The sequence below is a fragment of the Oratosquilla oratoria genome, chromosome 24 (genome assembly GCF_046742065.1).
Source record: "Oratosquilla oratoria isolate Oo_2021 chromosome 24, ASM4674206v1, whole genome shotgun sequence".
NCBI classification, from domain to species: Eukaryota; Metazoa; Arthropoda; class Malacostraca; order Stomatopoda; family Squillidae; genus Oratosquilla; species Oratosquilla oratoria.
In genome coordinates, this window is record NC_134800.1 from 33,138,887 (window position 1) to 33,155,780 (window position 16,894).

Here is a 16,894-nt window from a genome sequence, read left to right on the forward strand (position 1 = left end):
CTCTTCTCTTTTTCCTATTTGTCTTCTCTATATCTCTCTCTCTCTCATCATGGATAATGAGTGTTAACACACACACACACATGCACATCCACACTTCCCTTTCTCTCTCTCTCCTTCTATCTTTAATGTCATAACAAATGCTTGCATTTATCTCCTATTTTTGATACTCAATAATATAAATGACTTCTTTCTATAGGGCCTGAAGAAGATGATGAGTGAATTACCAGAATTGCTTCAGCGGAACAAGGAACTACTTGAGGAAAGTGAAAAGCAACTTCGAGAAGAAAAAGAATCAGATGAACAATTACGTACTCAGTTTAAAGAAAGGTGGACACGAACGCCTTCAGAAAAACTTACTCAGAACTTCCAGTCAAATGCTGAAAAGTACAGGTAAAGAAATTGAGCAAGATATTGTTTAGTGTAGAACTAATTTTGATGAAATGTGTGTGATATTCCCTAGTGAAGAAATGTTGCAGAGCTGGTGTCAGCTTTTGGTATGACATGTTGACCCATTGCTGATTAAAATGGCCTGGTGATAACATAAGAATGTAAAAGGGACATATGTGACCACTGAATCAGGAATGGGCTCATTAGCTTGCTAGGAGTTAATCATGTTCATAATGAGTACTAGCCAGATTTAAGTCACTTCCCATTAGCCATAACATGATCAGCACACTTCAAAATAACTTTCATCTTCTTCTTCTCCATAGACTGCAGCAGAAAGCATTTAATCCCTTGAGGATTAGAAAATATTCAAGTGTAGTCCCAGTTAAATGTGAGTGTCACCCAAGATCAGTAACAATTCACTATAAAAATGAAAAGCTAATTTCTTTTGATAAGCAGGTGGAATTCATAACAAATTTGTTGCCACTTTGAGTAGTGGTTACACAGCAAGCCCTCCAAGTGGGTCCCATCCCAAAGACTTTCAAATTGAACAGAAATAGGGGCAGTAGTTGAGACCTGGGAGTTTTGCCAGTGGTATTTGGGACAAATTTCATCATTTCTACCTTGGGTAAGATATATCGCTATTGTGTTGGGATTGAGGCAACAGCACGGTTCAGTAGCTACCCACATGACTGAGCAGCCCTACTCAGGATCCACTCTGCTCACCCCACATGGGGAGGGGGCTAGAAAAGGTGTCCCAAACATAGTTTGCCTCGTAACCACCTGACTGGGGAACCGCCCCCAGTAAGGTCACCCTCACTGCGGTCAAGACAAACCCATAAGAGGAAACTCTCCTAACGTTGACGACCTATGCATGACCAAGGATATGAGCAAGGCCTCTACTGGTTCTAGAGATGAAAGTCCACAGTCTTTCATCACACTGGAACCCTATTCCGCTAAACCACAGCAGAAAAATAAGAATAAAGAAAATTCTTTCCCCCCTCTTACTAATCCACGAGGACAATTGGAAGTTTTGCCTGGGATTTTTGAGTCCCATCATAATAGATATTTAACTTTATCCATACTCAATGGCAACCCCATTGACTCTTTAGACATTTTTTATGTCCATAGAGAAATTATCCAATGTATTGGCAGGGAACCCAAAATCATCCCCCAAAGTAGTGGATCACTTCTGATAGAGGTTAACTCTCCAGAAGAGAGCTAAAAATTTCAGAACATTGGAAAAGTTGCTGGGTATGAAGCAGATTGAACCCCTCACAAGACACTCAACAAATGTAGAGGAGTTGTCTACTCCAAGGAACTACTGAGGTTTTCTGAAGAAAAGCTCTTAACAGAGTTGAAATCCCAGCACATTTCAAGTGTTCGCCGGATGAAACGAAAAGAAAATGGCACTCTTGTAGACCAACCTCTAATAGTCTTAACATTTGACCTGCTTAATCTTCCATCATCAATATCTGCTGCTTGGTATAAACTGAAGGTTAGACCATATATACCTTCACCAAGATGTTACCACTGCCAAATGTTTGGTCATATATTCACCACATGTCACAAGAAATTAGCAGGAACACCACCGATTTGTGTCAATTGCAGTGAAAGCGAACATGGAGAATGTACCAAAACATCAAAGTGTCTTAATTGTCATGAAGAGCACCCAGCTTCCTCTAGATCTTGTGAAAAATATATACTAGAAAAACAAATCCTAAATATAAAGGTCAGAGAACGTATTAGCTACTCTGAAGCAAGAAGAAAAGTGCTTGATTCATCAAAACCTGATTCTAAGACATACTCGGAAGCCCTTGGCAACAAATTACAGCCTACAGGCCACCTCACCACTAAAACACAGCCTAATACAGATAAAATGGAGACCGATCAGTCACTCCAGATAAAGTGCAAACAACCAATTGATCAGTTGACCAACTAACTCGCAATAAGCGAACACGGAGTTCAGACTCTTTGGATTGCCCAAGTGGCAAAATTCAGAATAGAGATTCTACAACAGCTGTATCCAAATTGCCATCTAACAACTCTTCCCATATTGGGACCATAGGAGGCCCTACACCATCACCCAAGGGCCCAGATAGTGGCCTTCTTCCCACCCCTGAGAGGGGAGTGGGAAATCTTTCCTTCAACCTAGAAGGATCAACAAGAGATCTTTCTGTACCTATAGAGAAAGTGCCAGTCCCTCCCCCTGTACCTGTAGGGCCACAGGGAAGTTCTACCACCTCTGGTAGACCTAAAGAAGGTCCTACTAAAATTAAACCTGGAGTTCAATCACCTAAACCACCAAAGCTTCCAATTAAAGCTGAGGTCCATTCAATCCCACAATCTAAGACCAAGAAGTCGGGTAACAACACCACCTGACATTCCCTGAACCATAAATAAATTCACTCAGCTCCAATGGAATTTACAGGGACTAAGAGCCAAGTATGAGGAATTGAAACTGCTAATCCATGACCAGCAACCTAATATTATTTCCATACAAGAAATAATGTTAGACTCATTCACCCCATGCCCTAAAGACTTCATAGCATACCATACTACATATGATCCAGATATTGGTATACATGGGGGAAGCATGTTGTATATCCGTAAAGATATACCTCATGTTCCTATCCCTCTTCAGTCTCGATTGCAAGCTGTTGCGATACAAGCCGGCTTGAATCGCAGACATACAGTCTGCTCCCTATATCTACTACCAAATACTAATATAACCAAAGATAATCTGTTGAATCTTATTCAACAGTTACCTCAGCCATTCGTTATTATGGGTGACCGCAGAACAATTTTGCGGTTACAGTATGAAAATGACAGCTGCCATCACTCCCTTATTTTATCGAAACTATTGTATGGATGCGAGTTTTACTCATCGACCACTTCATCCAGACTGAAAATTTTAGATACGGTACACCACGGTGGAGTTCGTTTGGCCACAGGTGCTTTCAAGTCTTCCCCAATACCAAGTTTATTAGTTGATGCAGGGGAAATGTCGTTAGATCTTATTCACCAGACCTCATCTATTAGATACTGGCATAGATTGCAGAGGCTTCCCAACTCTCTCGCTTTTAGAACAGCTCAAGCAGATTTTAACAGCATTTGTTTCAACAATCACCCCAGACTTCCAAAGCCTTTTGGATACCGGATGAAAAGGATTTTAGAGGACATGAATCTTCCCAAGATTCCCATCCTTCCTTTTAAATATTTTGTTCCCCCCATGGAGACTGCCCACAGTGTCTTTCTGTAAATATTTTAACGATTGTAAGTATAATTTTAAGGATTATAAACTACACAATGCTTTTTTAGAACATTCTTTTAATCACCAACCCTCTGTTTTTGTTTTTACTGATGGCTCCAAAACTAGTGCTGGTGTTGGTTTTGGAATATTCTCAAATTATTTTAATCGTAAGGGTACCTTGCCTGATACAACATCTAATTTCACTGCCGAACTGACAGGAATACTGTCCACCGTGGAGATATATCCTCCATGAAAAGCAGAGCCAAATGTTTTACAATTTTTAGTGACTCAAAGAGTGTCTTGCAGTCTCTAGAACAATTCGACTCAAGGCACCCAATAGTTTTATAGATCTTAGAATGGCTTTTTTTAATCGAGCATCGAGGTAATGAAATAAACTTCTGCTGGGTTCCAGCACATGTTGGAGTACCAGGAAATGAACAGGCCAATAAATTGGCCAAGGAAGCCGCTCTCTCACCCTTGCGTCACTTACGGCCAATACCTCATGAAGATTATATCCCTCTAATCAAATCCGAGATCTCATCTCTTTGGTAGTTCCATTGGGATCTTGAGGCTGGTAACAAGATGAGAGAGATTACTGATATTATTCATCCTTGGTCTTGTACATTACTGAACAGAAAACAGGAAGTAACCCTTTGCCGGTTGAGGATTGGTCACATAAGAACATAATAAAGGATACTGCAAAAGACCATAAGGCCTACACTAGGCAGCTCCGTATCCATCACCACCTGTCATCCCCATCCATAAAGTTGTCTAATCGTTTTTTAAAACAACTTATAGTTTCAGCGCTTACTACATGGTTACTGCATGGTCACTCTAGATTGTCCCATGGCTTTCTTATGGAGGGCAGTCCTCCATTTTGTAATGATTGCCTTGTTCCTATAACCATTAGACACATTTTGGTGGAATGCCCCAGTTATGATGGAGAAAGACAACAATATTTGTCAAAACACAGAGATGAAGGAGATCTGTCCCTTCGAAGTGTTCTGGGATGTAACTGCAATATAAATTCTATTTTTAATTTTCTTAGTGCTATTGATCTTCTCAATGATCTTTAGATTTCAATCTTTTTTTATTTTATTTATTGTTTAGGCTTTTTACCACTTCCTTTTCTTAATCATAAATACTACGGCGTCAATGACCATTGATGTTGCGACACCAGATAAATCCCAATTATTTTATTCTATTCTTCAAGGTTAACCTCTTTAATATAAGTCAAATTCTTGCAGGCAGCATCAGCATCCTGATGTACAATGATTTGATGATGCACCACTATACTTGTGTTATCAAATATAAAGTTACCACTGTATTACTCGTTTTCTTTCAGTCTGAATATTAATAACCACAGAAAATATGATCAAGCCAGTTATTCAACTACAACTACAAAATAAATATAATCGAGACACTAAGCCAGCATCCTCATATACCCACTTGTTCTCGATAGAGATGACCTATTGAAATGGGACCAAAGAGAAACAAGAGGACACGATAAAAAGCTAAAGAAGGACCGTGACAGAAGAGACCTGAAAAAGAACAGTTTTCCGCACAGAGTGATCGATTTCTGGAACAGACTAAACAGTGAAACAGTGAATGCCAGAACTATACACGAGTTCAAGAATGAATTGGATGTGGAGAGATACGAAAACGGGTCACAACGAGCATAGCTCCCGTCCCATAAAATACAACTAGGTAAACTAGGTAAATACAACTTGTGCCTCATGATGCCTACATAGGTATCATTGTAGGGAAGGCATTAATGTGGATGAAGGTGAAACTGGGAAGGGAGATGCAGGTCTTTGTAAGTGTTTATGGGCCTGGTAGTGAGAAGAGTGTAGAGGAAAGGTAGGTTTTTTGATAGATTTAAATGAGTGCATAGAGGGTTTAGGGAGAAATGTCAGTGTAGTGGTATTGGGAGACCTCAATGCTATAGTAGGAGATGAACCAATAGATGGAATGGTTGGGAAGTGTGGAGTGCCAGGAGAGAGTTATTGATATCTAGCACTGTTTAAGAAAAGGGTCAAGCATAAGTACACATGGGAGAGGGTGGTGAATGAAAGGGTGGTAGATAGGGCCTTAATGGACTAAATAGTGGTAAACAGGAGAAGACTAGGAAGAGTTTTGGATGTACATGTTCATAGGGGAGAGTGGTGGAATATCAGATTTTTTGGTGAAAGGTAAATTGAGAGTGGAGAATAGATAAAGGAAAAGGACAAAAGGTATGGAGGTGCTTAGAGTAAACTGCTTAAATGAGAAAGAAAAAGAAGTATAAGAAGCTAAGAGAAGAGTGGAGGGGAGTGTAGGATAGAGTAGAACTAGGAGTGGAGATGTTTCAAGGTGTGCAGAGATGGTGTGTGGAACAAGGACAGAAGGAAATTAAAGGGTAGTGAGTGGTGAGATGTTGAAGCAAAGAACATTGTAGAAAAGAAAGAGAAAAAAAAACCACCATTCATAAATTGGTTGCAAAATAGGACAAGAGAATTACAGGGTGTTCAGGATAAATTTGACACTTTTGGAAAAGAAAGAAAAACATCATATCTTGGCCAAAAATTTATGTATTCTCAAAATTCAAAGTGCATCTCTTATAGGATCTTTTACCAAATACAGTTCACTCAAAGAAGCTGCCCTGAACCTCCACGTTCTCCGGGCGGGACCTTAACCTGCAGCACATGGGCTTCACAGTGTCCTTTGTGAGATGATCCTGACAATCGGTTAGTTCTTGGTGTTGCAGGCAATACGATTGGTGACTTTTTCAACTGCACCCCGCTCATAATAGTTCATGGGGTTGTAATCAGCTGAGTTGGAGGGCCAGATATTGGGACTGGTGAAGTTATAATGTTCTCAAGACAGCTACTTCTGGGTTTTCCTGGAGGTGTGACACGGAGTTGAGTCCTGCTGCCACCTGTATGGTCTCCACCCAGCACTTGACAACAGTGGACAGCAACTCAATGTAGCCAACTGAAGTGAGTCTGAGTCCCTCTTCAAAGATGTGGGGCTGCATGATATGGCCTTCCCTGGAAATGTACCCTAAGACCATCACAGTTTGAGGGAATGTGGTCTTCATGAAGCGTGGGACTTCTCGTAGACTGTAGGCTAGCCACCTGTTGTTCTGCACATTAAGCAACTGGTCCTTGCAGAAGTTCTTCTCATCTGAGAAGAACCAGAGCATCTCTGGCTAAGCTGGGTGTTTGACCTTGTTGAGAAGTTTCTTGCCTTTTGTAAGGAGGTTCTCTTAGGCCTTGGTGGTGAGTCATTGGCCTTTGCATCTCTTGTATGAGGAGTAGTGAAAATCCTTGTTCAGCACTTTCTTCATAGTCATCACTCCAACATCCATCTCTCTCGCCAAGATCCGCATTGTCTTGCCTGGATCTTGCCATACCTCTTTTTGCAGCTTCTCAATGAATTTCGTTGTGCAAACAGTCAGAACACCACTGCTTCCATATCTTTGTTGCCATTCTTCAACTCACATCTCACAGCCTTCATGGTATTCAAGGAGCACTGAGCTGCAACTAAGATTTCAGAATTTTTTAATTCAATGCAAATAATCATGATGCAGGTCATTCTCTTCTAATATTCTGGTGGTTTCCAGTCATCCATGCTCTCTAGCTCTCACACCCATCTATAGTACACAGAATCAGCTATCCATTGCACTTTACCTGTGTTAAATCCTTCAAATGGTTCTGAAATGACAGAAGATAAAAAATTATCAAATATATCCTGAACACCCTGTATATAAAAGGTACAAAGAAAAGAGAAGTAAAGAATAAGATAAGGCAAAAATGAGAACATGTGAAATGGGGGAAGGGTATGACAGAAAATTTTGAAAGTAATTATCAGTAACGACCTCAAATCATCCAAGCAGTGTATTTCAGCCTCTGAGAAAGCGAATAAGATTCTAGGACTGATTGCTCGATCTTTCGATTTCAAAAGTCCATCACTCATTAACAAGCTATATAAATCGTTAGTTCGTCCACATTTGGAATATGCTGTTTCCGTATGGTCACCGAATCTCATTAAAGACATTGACAGATTGGAAAGAGTACAACGGCGAGCCACAAAACTGATTCCAAATATCAAAAATAAATCATACGAAAATCGACTAAAACATATGAATCTGTTTTCCCTAAAAAAGCGTAGACTCAGAGGTGACTTGATACAGGTCTTTAAAATTCTAAAGGGAATTGACAACATCAAAAGTGACCAAATTTTTACATTGAATGAGAATCAGACAAGAAACAATGGTCTCAAACTGTCCGGAAATAGATTCAATTTGGAAGTAGGTAGAAACAACTTTGCCAACCGTGTAGTTAATGAATGGAATAAACTTCCTGCACAGGTAGTGCAATGTAGTTCAGTTCAAAGCTTTAAGAATCATTTAGATAAATACCTAAGTAAGATGCTGTAATGATTATAATTTATCTTATATTATTTGTTTTTGTTTTGTTATCATTTGTCTGTGATTTTTATTTATTATTAGTTATATGTCAATTTATTATTATTTACTATTTACCTGTTTGTTTATTATTTAACTATACCTATGCATTTATGTATGTATTTTATTTGTTATTTACATTATCATAGTTTTTATTTATTATTTTATTATTAATATGATTTTTTTTTTTGCATCCGACCTAGATATGGATCAAAAGGTCTCCTGTCGGTATGCTCCGCCTTTGTAATCCTTTGTAATGTTTTGGAAGGAAATTAAGAGGAAGGGGAGGTGAATCAAATAGAGAAGAAAAGGCAAAAGGTGCAGATGGAGAAATGATAATGGAAGTCACAGCAGTAAGAGGAAGATGGGTAGAGTATTTTAGAGTTGCTAAATGTGAAAGAGGATAGGGAGGGAAAGGTAGTTGCAGTAGGAAGTGCTAAGAAAATTAAAATGATGAATGAAGAAAATGGAGGAGAAATAAGAAAAGATGAGGTACAAGCAGTTAATATGAGAGCAGGTAAGGCACCTGGGTTAGTTGGGTGTCATGTGGAGTGTCTAAAATAGTAATGGTGTACTGGCTGGTGACTTACTTTGTTTAATATTTATTTAAAAGAAGGCAGAGTGCCAAGGCAGTGGAGTGCCTGTATAGTTCTGCTTTACAAGAAGAAAAAGGGGACAAGTGTGAGTGTAGTAGTTTCAGAGGGATCAGATTGTTGAGTGTAGTTGGGAAAACTTAGGGGAGGGTTTTGATTGAGAGGATTACAAGAGGAACAGAGGGAGTAATTGGTGAAAAACAGTATGGGTTTAGGACAGGCAGGTATTGGTTGGATCAGATTTTTGTGGTAAGGCAGGTGTGTGAGAAAGCTTTAGAAAAAGGTAGGGATGTTTTTTGGGCCTCGATTTATACATGGATGGCGTGGTACAAGAGTTAAATGCAAGGGTAATGGGCTGGGGTTTGGAGATGGTTAAAGAAAATGGAGAAAAATAGGAGATAAACAAGTTGTTTGCTGATGATACTGTGCTTGGGGCAGGATCAGAGGAGGGAGGAAGTTAGTGTCAGAGTTTGGGAAGGTGTGTAAAAGAAAGAAGTTGAAGATAAATGTGGGTAAAAGTAAGGTGACAAGATGTACAAGGGGGAGAGGATGATAGCAAATTGGAAGTGAGTATTAAGGGAGAGAGCCTGGAGGAAGTTGATAGCTTTAGATACTTTGGGGTGAATGTGGCAAGAAAGGGAGGAGTGGAGGTAGAATGTAGATTGAGAGAAGCAAGTAAATGCCGTGGGGGATTAAAAAATGTAATGAGAAACAGACATTTGGGAATGGATGCTAAGAGGAGATTGTATTTACCTAGTTGTATTATACAAGAAGGGAGCTACGCTCATGGTGACATCTTTGTATCTTTAAGCATCAAGTTTATTCTTGAAATCGTGAATAGTATTTGCACACACTGTTTTTTTCATCTAAATTATTCCATATATCCAGCATTCTGTATGGGAAGCTATTCTTTTTCCTATCTCTTCTATAGTTATCCTTTTTGAGTTTCTTTTCATGACTTCTTGTTTTTCCATTGTCATTTTTTAGTAAATCTTTTCTGTCAAGGATTTCCATTCCTGTCTGGGGTATTGGCTGCATGTTATTGTGGCAAAGTAGCATGCAGTTGATAATTTAGGGTCTATATGGGGCGCCCCTACGGACCAGAGCCACACATCATTTTGTCTGTGATAGAGGAAACTCTGTTCATAGAGAAATTATGACACTTTTATACTATGACTATCCCTCCATTATGCTGTCCCCCAACCCCATGTTACTCTCCTGTACCATTTCTCTGAATATCCATTTCCTTTTTTCGCCTACCCTGTGGTGGGGGAAGAGAATGCTACCACCAAGTCTTTCCACTTTGTTGCAGTATGGCTGAGGTTGCTGAGAGAAAAAACAGGAACCAAGTTTGCTCTTTATTGAGAGCTCAGCAGACAAACGTAAACAAGCCAAGATCGACGTCACAGTACAAGTACCTGAACAAAAACAAAAGACGTCTACATAGGATCCAAACATATAAACAATACCAACAGATGCTATAGAGCATCAAAACATATTTCCAAGTACCAAACACATGAGAACCACACGGTATGTAAGGAACCCACAGCACAAGTATACAATTCCTATACATCAACAGTCTATCGTAAAACAAGAATAATGCGATAATACAATTAATCTCAATTTACCACACACTTGAGTCATAAAAGGCGACAAAAAACGGAACGGGGGATGGGATTAGGAGTCCTACTACCTGTAGCCCCAAAAGGGGACATTTCTAAAAAAAAAAAAAAAAAAAAAAGAGAGAGAGAGAGAGAGAGAGAGAAAAGGCATAAGAGGGGTCTGGGAGTTTTCAAACCAGTACCCTAAGGTTTGGGTCTTTTAATATGTGTGGATGTGGTACAGATGAGAGTAAAAGGGAAGAGATAGGCAGTATGTTTGTGAGAAGAAAGATGGATGTGCTGGCTTTGAGTGAAACTAAAATGAAAGGGCAACTGTGAGATTGGGAGTGTAGCTGGGAGGTACTCAGGAGTGAAGAGGGGATGAGGGAGAGAAGGGGTGGCTATACTAGTAAGTGAAGAGATAAGTAAGCGTTTAGTAGAGTGGAAGGAGGTTTCATCAAGGTTGATGTGGATGAAGGTGAAGCTGGGAAGGGAGATGTGGGTTTTTGTAAGTGCATATGGGCCTGGTAGTGAGAAGAGCGTAGAGGAAAGGGAGGCTTTTTGGGTAGATATAAATGGGTGCATAGAGGGATTAGGGAGAAATGTCAATGTAGTTGTATTGGGTACCTTAATGCTAGGGTAGAAAATGAACCAATAGATGGAGTGATTGGGAAGTAGGGAGTTCCAGGTAAAAATCATAGTGGAGAATTGATGGTGGAGATGTGTCTTGAAAGAGAGTTGATGATAGCAAATACAGTGTTTAAGAAGAAAGTCGAGCATAAGTACACATGTGAGATGGTGGTGGATGGAAGGGTGGCAGATAGAGCGTTAATGGACTATATAGTGGTGACCAGGAGTATGGTAGGAAGAGTTAAGGATGTACATGTTCTAAAGGGAGAGAGTGGGGGAATATCAGATCATTTCCTGGTGGAAGGTAAATTGAGAGTGGAGAAAGAGGAAAAGGGCAGAAGGTAGGAAGGTACTTACAGTGAACTACTTAAATGAGGAAAAAAAGGAGAATGAGTTTAAGAAGCTGAAAGAGGAGTGGAAGAGAGTAAAGGATAGAGTAGAACTAGGAGTGGAGGAATGGGGATGTTTCAAGGAGGGAGTCATAAGGTGTGCAAAGATGGTGTGTGGAACAAGGAGGGCGGGAGGAAATAGAAGGAAGGGTAGTGAGTGGTGGGATGAGGAATCAAAGAAGGGTGTAGAAGAGAAGAAGCAGGCATTCATAGATTGGCTACAAATTAGGACAAGGGAATGGTATGAGAGGTACAAAGTAAAGAGAAAGGAAGTTAAGCAGAAGATAAAAGAAGCAAAGAGGAGAGCAGATGTGAAATGGGGTAAGAGTATGACAGAAAATTTTGAAAGCAATAAAAAGATGTTTTGGAAGGAAATAAAAAGAGAAAAATGAGACGCAAGTAGTGAAGAAGAGGTAAAAAGTCCAGATGGAGAGATAGTAATGGAAGAGAAGGTAGTGAAAGGAAGATGGGCAGAATATTTTAGGGAGTTGCTAAATGTGCAGGAGGATAAGGTAGTTTCAGTGGGAAGCGCTAAGAAAATGAGTGAGATGAGTGATGAAAATGGAGGAGAATTAGGGAAGGATGAAGTGAAAGCGGCTGTTAAGATGATGAGAGCAGGTAAGGCACCTGGTTTGGATGGATGCCATGCAGAATGTCTGAAAAAAGGAGGTACAGTGATGGTGGACTGGCTGGTGAGGTTATTTAATGTTTGTTTAAGAGAGGGTAGAGTGCCAGACGACTGGAGGAGTGCCTGTATAGTGCCGCTCTACAAGGGAAAGGGGGACAAGTGTGAATGTAGTAGTTTCAGAGGGATCAGCTTGTTGAGTGTAGTTGGGAAGGCTTATGGGAGGGTCTTGATTGAGAGGATTAGGAGAGGAACAGAGGGAGTAATTGGTGAGGAACAGTGTGGGTTTAGGACAGGTAGGGGTTGCATAGATCAGATTTTTGTGGTAAGACAGATATGTGAGAAAGCTATAGGAAAAGGTAAGGATGTATTTTGGGCTTTTATGGATCTGGAAAAGGCTTACGACAGGGTAGACAGGAAGGCACTATGGGAGGTACTGCAGATATATGGGACTGTTAAGAGCAGTCAAGAGTTTTACGAGAGTAGTAGAGCTTGTGTTAGGATTAGAAATGGAGAGAGTGAATGGTTTGAGGTAAAGGTGGGCTGTTCAATCTTTACATGGATGGGGTGGTGCGCGAGGTGAATACAAGGGTAGTGGGTCAGGGATTGGAGATGATTAAAGAAAATGGAGGAATGTGGGATGTGAGCCAGTTGTTGTTTGCTGATGACACTGCGCTTGTAGCAGGATCAGAGGAGGGATTGAGGAAGTTAGTGACAGACTTTGAGAAGGTGTGTGAAAAAAGGAAGCTGAAGATAAATGTGGGCAAAAGTTAGGTGATGAGATGTACAAGGGGAGAGAGTGACAGCAGGCTGGAAGTGAGCATTAAGGGTGAAAGACTGGAGGAAGTGAATAGTTTTAGATACTTGGGTGCGAATGTGGCAGGAAAGAGAGGAGTGGAGGTAGAATGTAGATTGAGAGAAGCAAGTAAATGCCTTGGATTGAAAAGTGTAATGAGAAATAGACATCTGGGAATGGATGCTAAGAGGAGGTTATATGAAGGAGTGATTGTGCCAACAGCAATGTACGGGGGAGAAACATGGAACATGAGAGAGGAAGAGAAAAGGAGTTTGAATGTATTTATCTAATTGTATTTTACAGGCCTGGAGCTATGCTCGTTATGACCCGTTATTGTATGTCTTTACTTATAGTTTGCTTCTGAATTCGTGTATATTTCTGGCATTAACTGTTTCACTTTTCAATTTGTTCCAGACGTCAATCACTCTGTGTGGGAAGCTGTTCTTTTTCAGGTCTCTTCTATAACTGTCTTTCTTTAGTTTCTTTGCATGTTCTCTTGTTTCTCTTTTGTCCCATTTTAATAGGTCATCCCTATCAAGAACTTCCATTCCTTTCGTAATTCTAAAGATGGTCAACAAATTGCCTCTCTCCCTTCTCTGTTCTAGTGTTATCACTTGTAATTTCTCCAATCGTTGTTCATATGTTAAATTTGATAGTGTAGGTGCCATTTTGGTCGCCGTGTTTGAGATGAAGTGTCTGAGAAGTATGATAGGGGTTGCTAGGCTGGATAGAATGAGAAATGAGGAGATGAGGAGGAGAACAGGGGTAGAAAGGGAACTGGGAGATAGGGTTGATGAAAGAGTATTAGGATGGTTTGGACATATGGAAAGAATGAGTGAAGAAAGATTAGTAAAAGAAGTGTGGAAGGCAGAGGTGGAAGGAGTGAATATGAGGGGACGTCCTAGGATGAGATGGATAGACGGGGTGAAAGGGGCATTACAAAAGAGGGGAATGTCTATGGGAAGGCTTATGGGAGGATCTTGATTGAGAGGATTAGGAGAGGAACAGGGAGATTGGTGAGGAACAGTGTGGATTTAGGATGGGTAGAGGTTGTGTAGATGAAATTTTTGTGGTAAGACAGATATGTGAGAAAGCTATAGGAAAGGGTAAGGATGTTTTTTGGGCTTTTATGGATCTGGAAAAGGCTTGCAACAGGGTAGACAGGAAGCCACTGTGGGAGGTTTTGTGAATATATGGGATAGGAGGAAAGCTTCTAGGAGCTATCAAGAGTTGTTACGAGAGTAGTAAAGCATGTGTCAGGATTAGAAATGGAGAGAGTGAGTGGTTCGAGGTAAAGGTGGGACTTCGTCAGGGATGTGTTATTTCGCCCTGGCTGTTCAACTTGTACATGGATGGGGTGGTGGGAGAGGTGAATGGGAGGGAGTGAAGGATAGAGTAGAGCTAGGCGTGGAGGAGGAATGGGGATGGTTCAAGGAGGGAGTCACAAAGTGTGTAAAGATGGTGTGTGGAACAAGAAGGACAGGAGGAAATAGAAGGAAGGGTAGTGAATGGTGGGATGAGGAAACAAAGAAGGTTGTAGAAGAGAAGATGCGAGCTTTCACCGATTGGTTACAAAATAGGACAAGTGAGTTGCATGAGAGGTACAAAGAGAAGAAAAGAGAAGTAAAGCACAAGGTAAAGGAGGCAAAGAGGAGAGCAGATGTGAAATGGGGTAAGAGTATGACAGAAAATTTTGAAAGTAATAAAAAGATGTTTTGGAAAGAAATTAAGAGAGGAAGAGGAGGCAAATCAAGTAGAGAAGAAAAGGTAAAAGGTGCAGATGGAGAGATGATAATGGAAGAGAAGACAGGGGAAGATGAACAGAATATTTTAGGGTGTTGCTAAATGTGAAGGATGATAGGGAGGGAAAGATAGTTGTAGTGGGAAATGCTCAGGCAGTTGTTAAGATGATGAAAGTAGGTAAGGCACCTGGTCTGGATGGATGCCATACAGAATGTCTAAAATAAGGAGGTACAGTGATGGTGGACTGGCTGGTGAGGTTATTTAATGTTTGTTTAAGAGAGGGTAGAGTGCCAGAGGACTGGAGGAGTGCCTGTATAGTTCCACTTTACAAGGGAAAATGGGACAAGTGTGAATATAGTGGTTTCAGAGGGATTAGCTTGTTTAGTGTAGTTGGGAAGGCTTTTGGGAGGATCTTGATTTAGAGGATTAGGAGAGGAACAGAGGGAGTAATTGGTGAGGAACAGTGTGGATTTAGGATGGGTAGAGATTGTTTAGATGAAATTTTTGTGGTAAGACAGATATGTGAGAAAGCTATAGGAAAGGGGAAGGATGTTTTTTGGGCTTTTATGGGTCTGGAAAAGGCTTACAACAGGGTAGACAGGAAGCCACTGTTGGAGGTTTTGTGAATATATGGGATAGGAGGAAAGCTTCTAGGAGCTGTCAAGAGTTGTTACGAGAGTAGTAAAGCATGTGTCAGGATTAGAAATGGAGAGAGTGAGTGGTTCGAGGTAAAGGTGGGACTTCGTCAGGGATGTGTTATTTCGCCCTGGTTGTTCAACTTGTACATGGATGGGGTAGTGCGAGAGGTGAATGCAAGGGTGGTGGGTCAGGGATTGGAGATGGTTAAAGAAAAAGGAGAAAAGTTGGAGGTGAGCCAGCTGTTGTTTGCGGACGACACTGCGCTTGTGGCAGGATCGGAGGAGGGACTGAGGAAGTTGGTGACAGAGTTTGGGAGAGTGTGTGAAAGAAGAAAGCTAAAGATAAATGTGGGTAAAAGTATGGTGATGAGATGTACAAGGGGTGAAAGTGGCAGCAGACAGGAAGTGAGCATAAAGGGAGAGCGAATGGAGGAAGTGGATAGTTTTAGATAGGTGCAAATGTGGCAGGAAAAGGTGGAGTGAAGGTAGAATGTAGATTGAGAGAAGCAAGTAAATGCCTTGGTGGATTAAGAGGTGTAATGAGGAATAGACATTTGGGAATGGATGCTAAGAGGAGACTGTATGGAGTGATTGTGCCAACAGCACTGTATGTGGCAGAAACATGGAACATAAGAGAGGAAGAGAAAAGGAGCTTGAATGTGTTTGAGATGAAGTGTCTGAGAAGTATGATGGGGGTTACTAGGCTAGATAGAGTGAGAAATGAGGAAGTGAGGAGAACAGGGGTGGAAAGGGAGCTGGGAGATAGGGTTGATGAAAAAGTATTAGGATGGTTTGGACACATGGAAAGAATGAGTGAAGAAAGACTAGTAAAAGAGGTATGGAAGGCAGATGTGGAGGGAGTGAACATGAAGGGACGTCCTAGAATGAGATGGATGGATGGGGTGAAGGGGGCTTTGGGGAAGAGGGGAATGTCTGTTGAGGAAGGACGGGAGAGGACAGAAGATAATGGTGAATGGAGAATGGTTGTATATGGATGGTGTTGTGATGCATGAGGTGGAATGGGCAGGGGGATGGGGGGTGAGGTAGTATGTGTGAGAAAAATTTGATGCACCCTGAAAGGATTTCTCCCCGTCTTCTTTTATGCATGGGGGGACGGGGAGGGGGGGTCACCGATTTAATGAAGCTGCCTTACTTTGGATGTGCTGTGACTTTCGCCACTGCCTCTGACCCAGGGCATTGGACAAGGTGCAGGGATGACCCATCATCCAGGAGGTGCTAAGATAAGAGAGAGGGTGGAGGGTAGTGGAGTGTATTTAGGGATGGAATGGGTGGGAATAATTTTATGCCTTTTTCTTTTTGGCTACCTCCCTTGAAAGGGGGAAAAGGCCTTGGTATATGTATGTATCCTTGGTTTCACTACATTTTTTATTATACTAGTTTTTTATGTATATTCTTTCTTGCTTTTGTTGTGGAACATATTTGATCACACCCTCATTATAAAATTCCTTTGATATATTCCATTTCTCTTCCATCCTTGTTTCCTCACTAAGGAATTTTTCCCAGTTTGCTTTTCGAAAAAATTCTTTTAAGTTTCTCAATTTGTTTTGCTAAACATTGGTCTTCCTATTCTATGTTTCTCATTTCTTAGGTCCATTTGCTCTTTTAATTCGAATTTTATTAGTACATGGTCACTCTTTCCTAATGGTTTTTTGTATTCTATTCTGTCTACAATTTTGGGTTACAATGTGAGTACTAAATCCAGTCTCTAAGGTTCCTCATTGTTTCTGTATCTGGTATTTTCCTTTACCCATTGGGTCAATGTGTATTCAATGGT

At 40.8% G+C, this 16,894-nt stretch overlaps 1 protein-coding gene across 1 annotated transcript in view; it reads left to right on the forward strand.

Annotated features, from left to right (window-relative positions):
* ALiX (programmed cell death 6-interacting protein-like protein AliX) overlaps nt 1–16,894 on the forward strand; it is a 253,882-nt gene that overhangs the window by 156,812 nt on the left and 80,176 nt on the right. Inside the window, exon 8 of the mRNA XM_076207864.1 lies at nt 197–390. Coding sequence (XP_076063979.1) covers nt 197–390 — 194 coding nt within the window. The remainder of the gene's footprint in view (nt 1–196; nt 391–16,894) is intronic.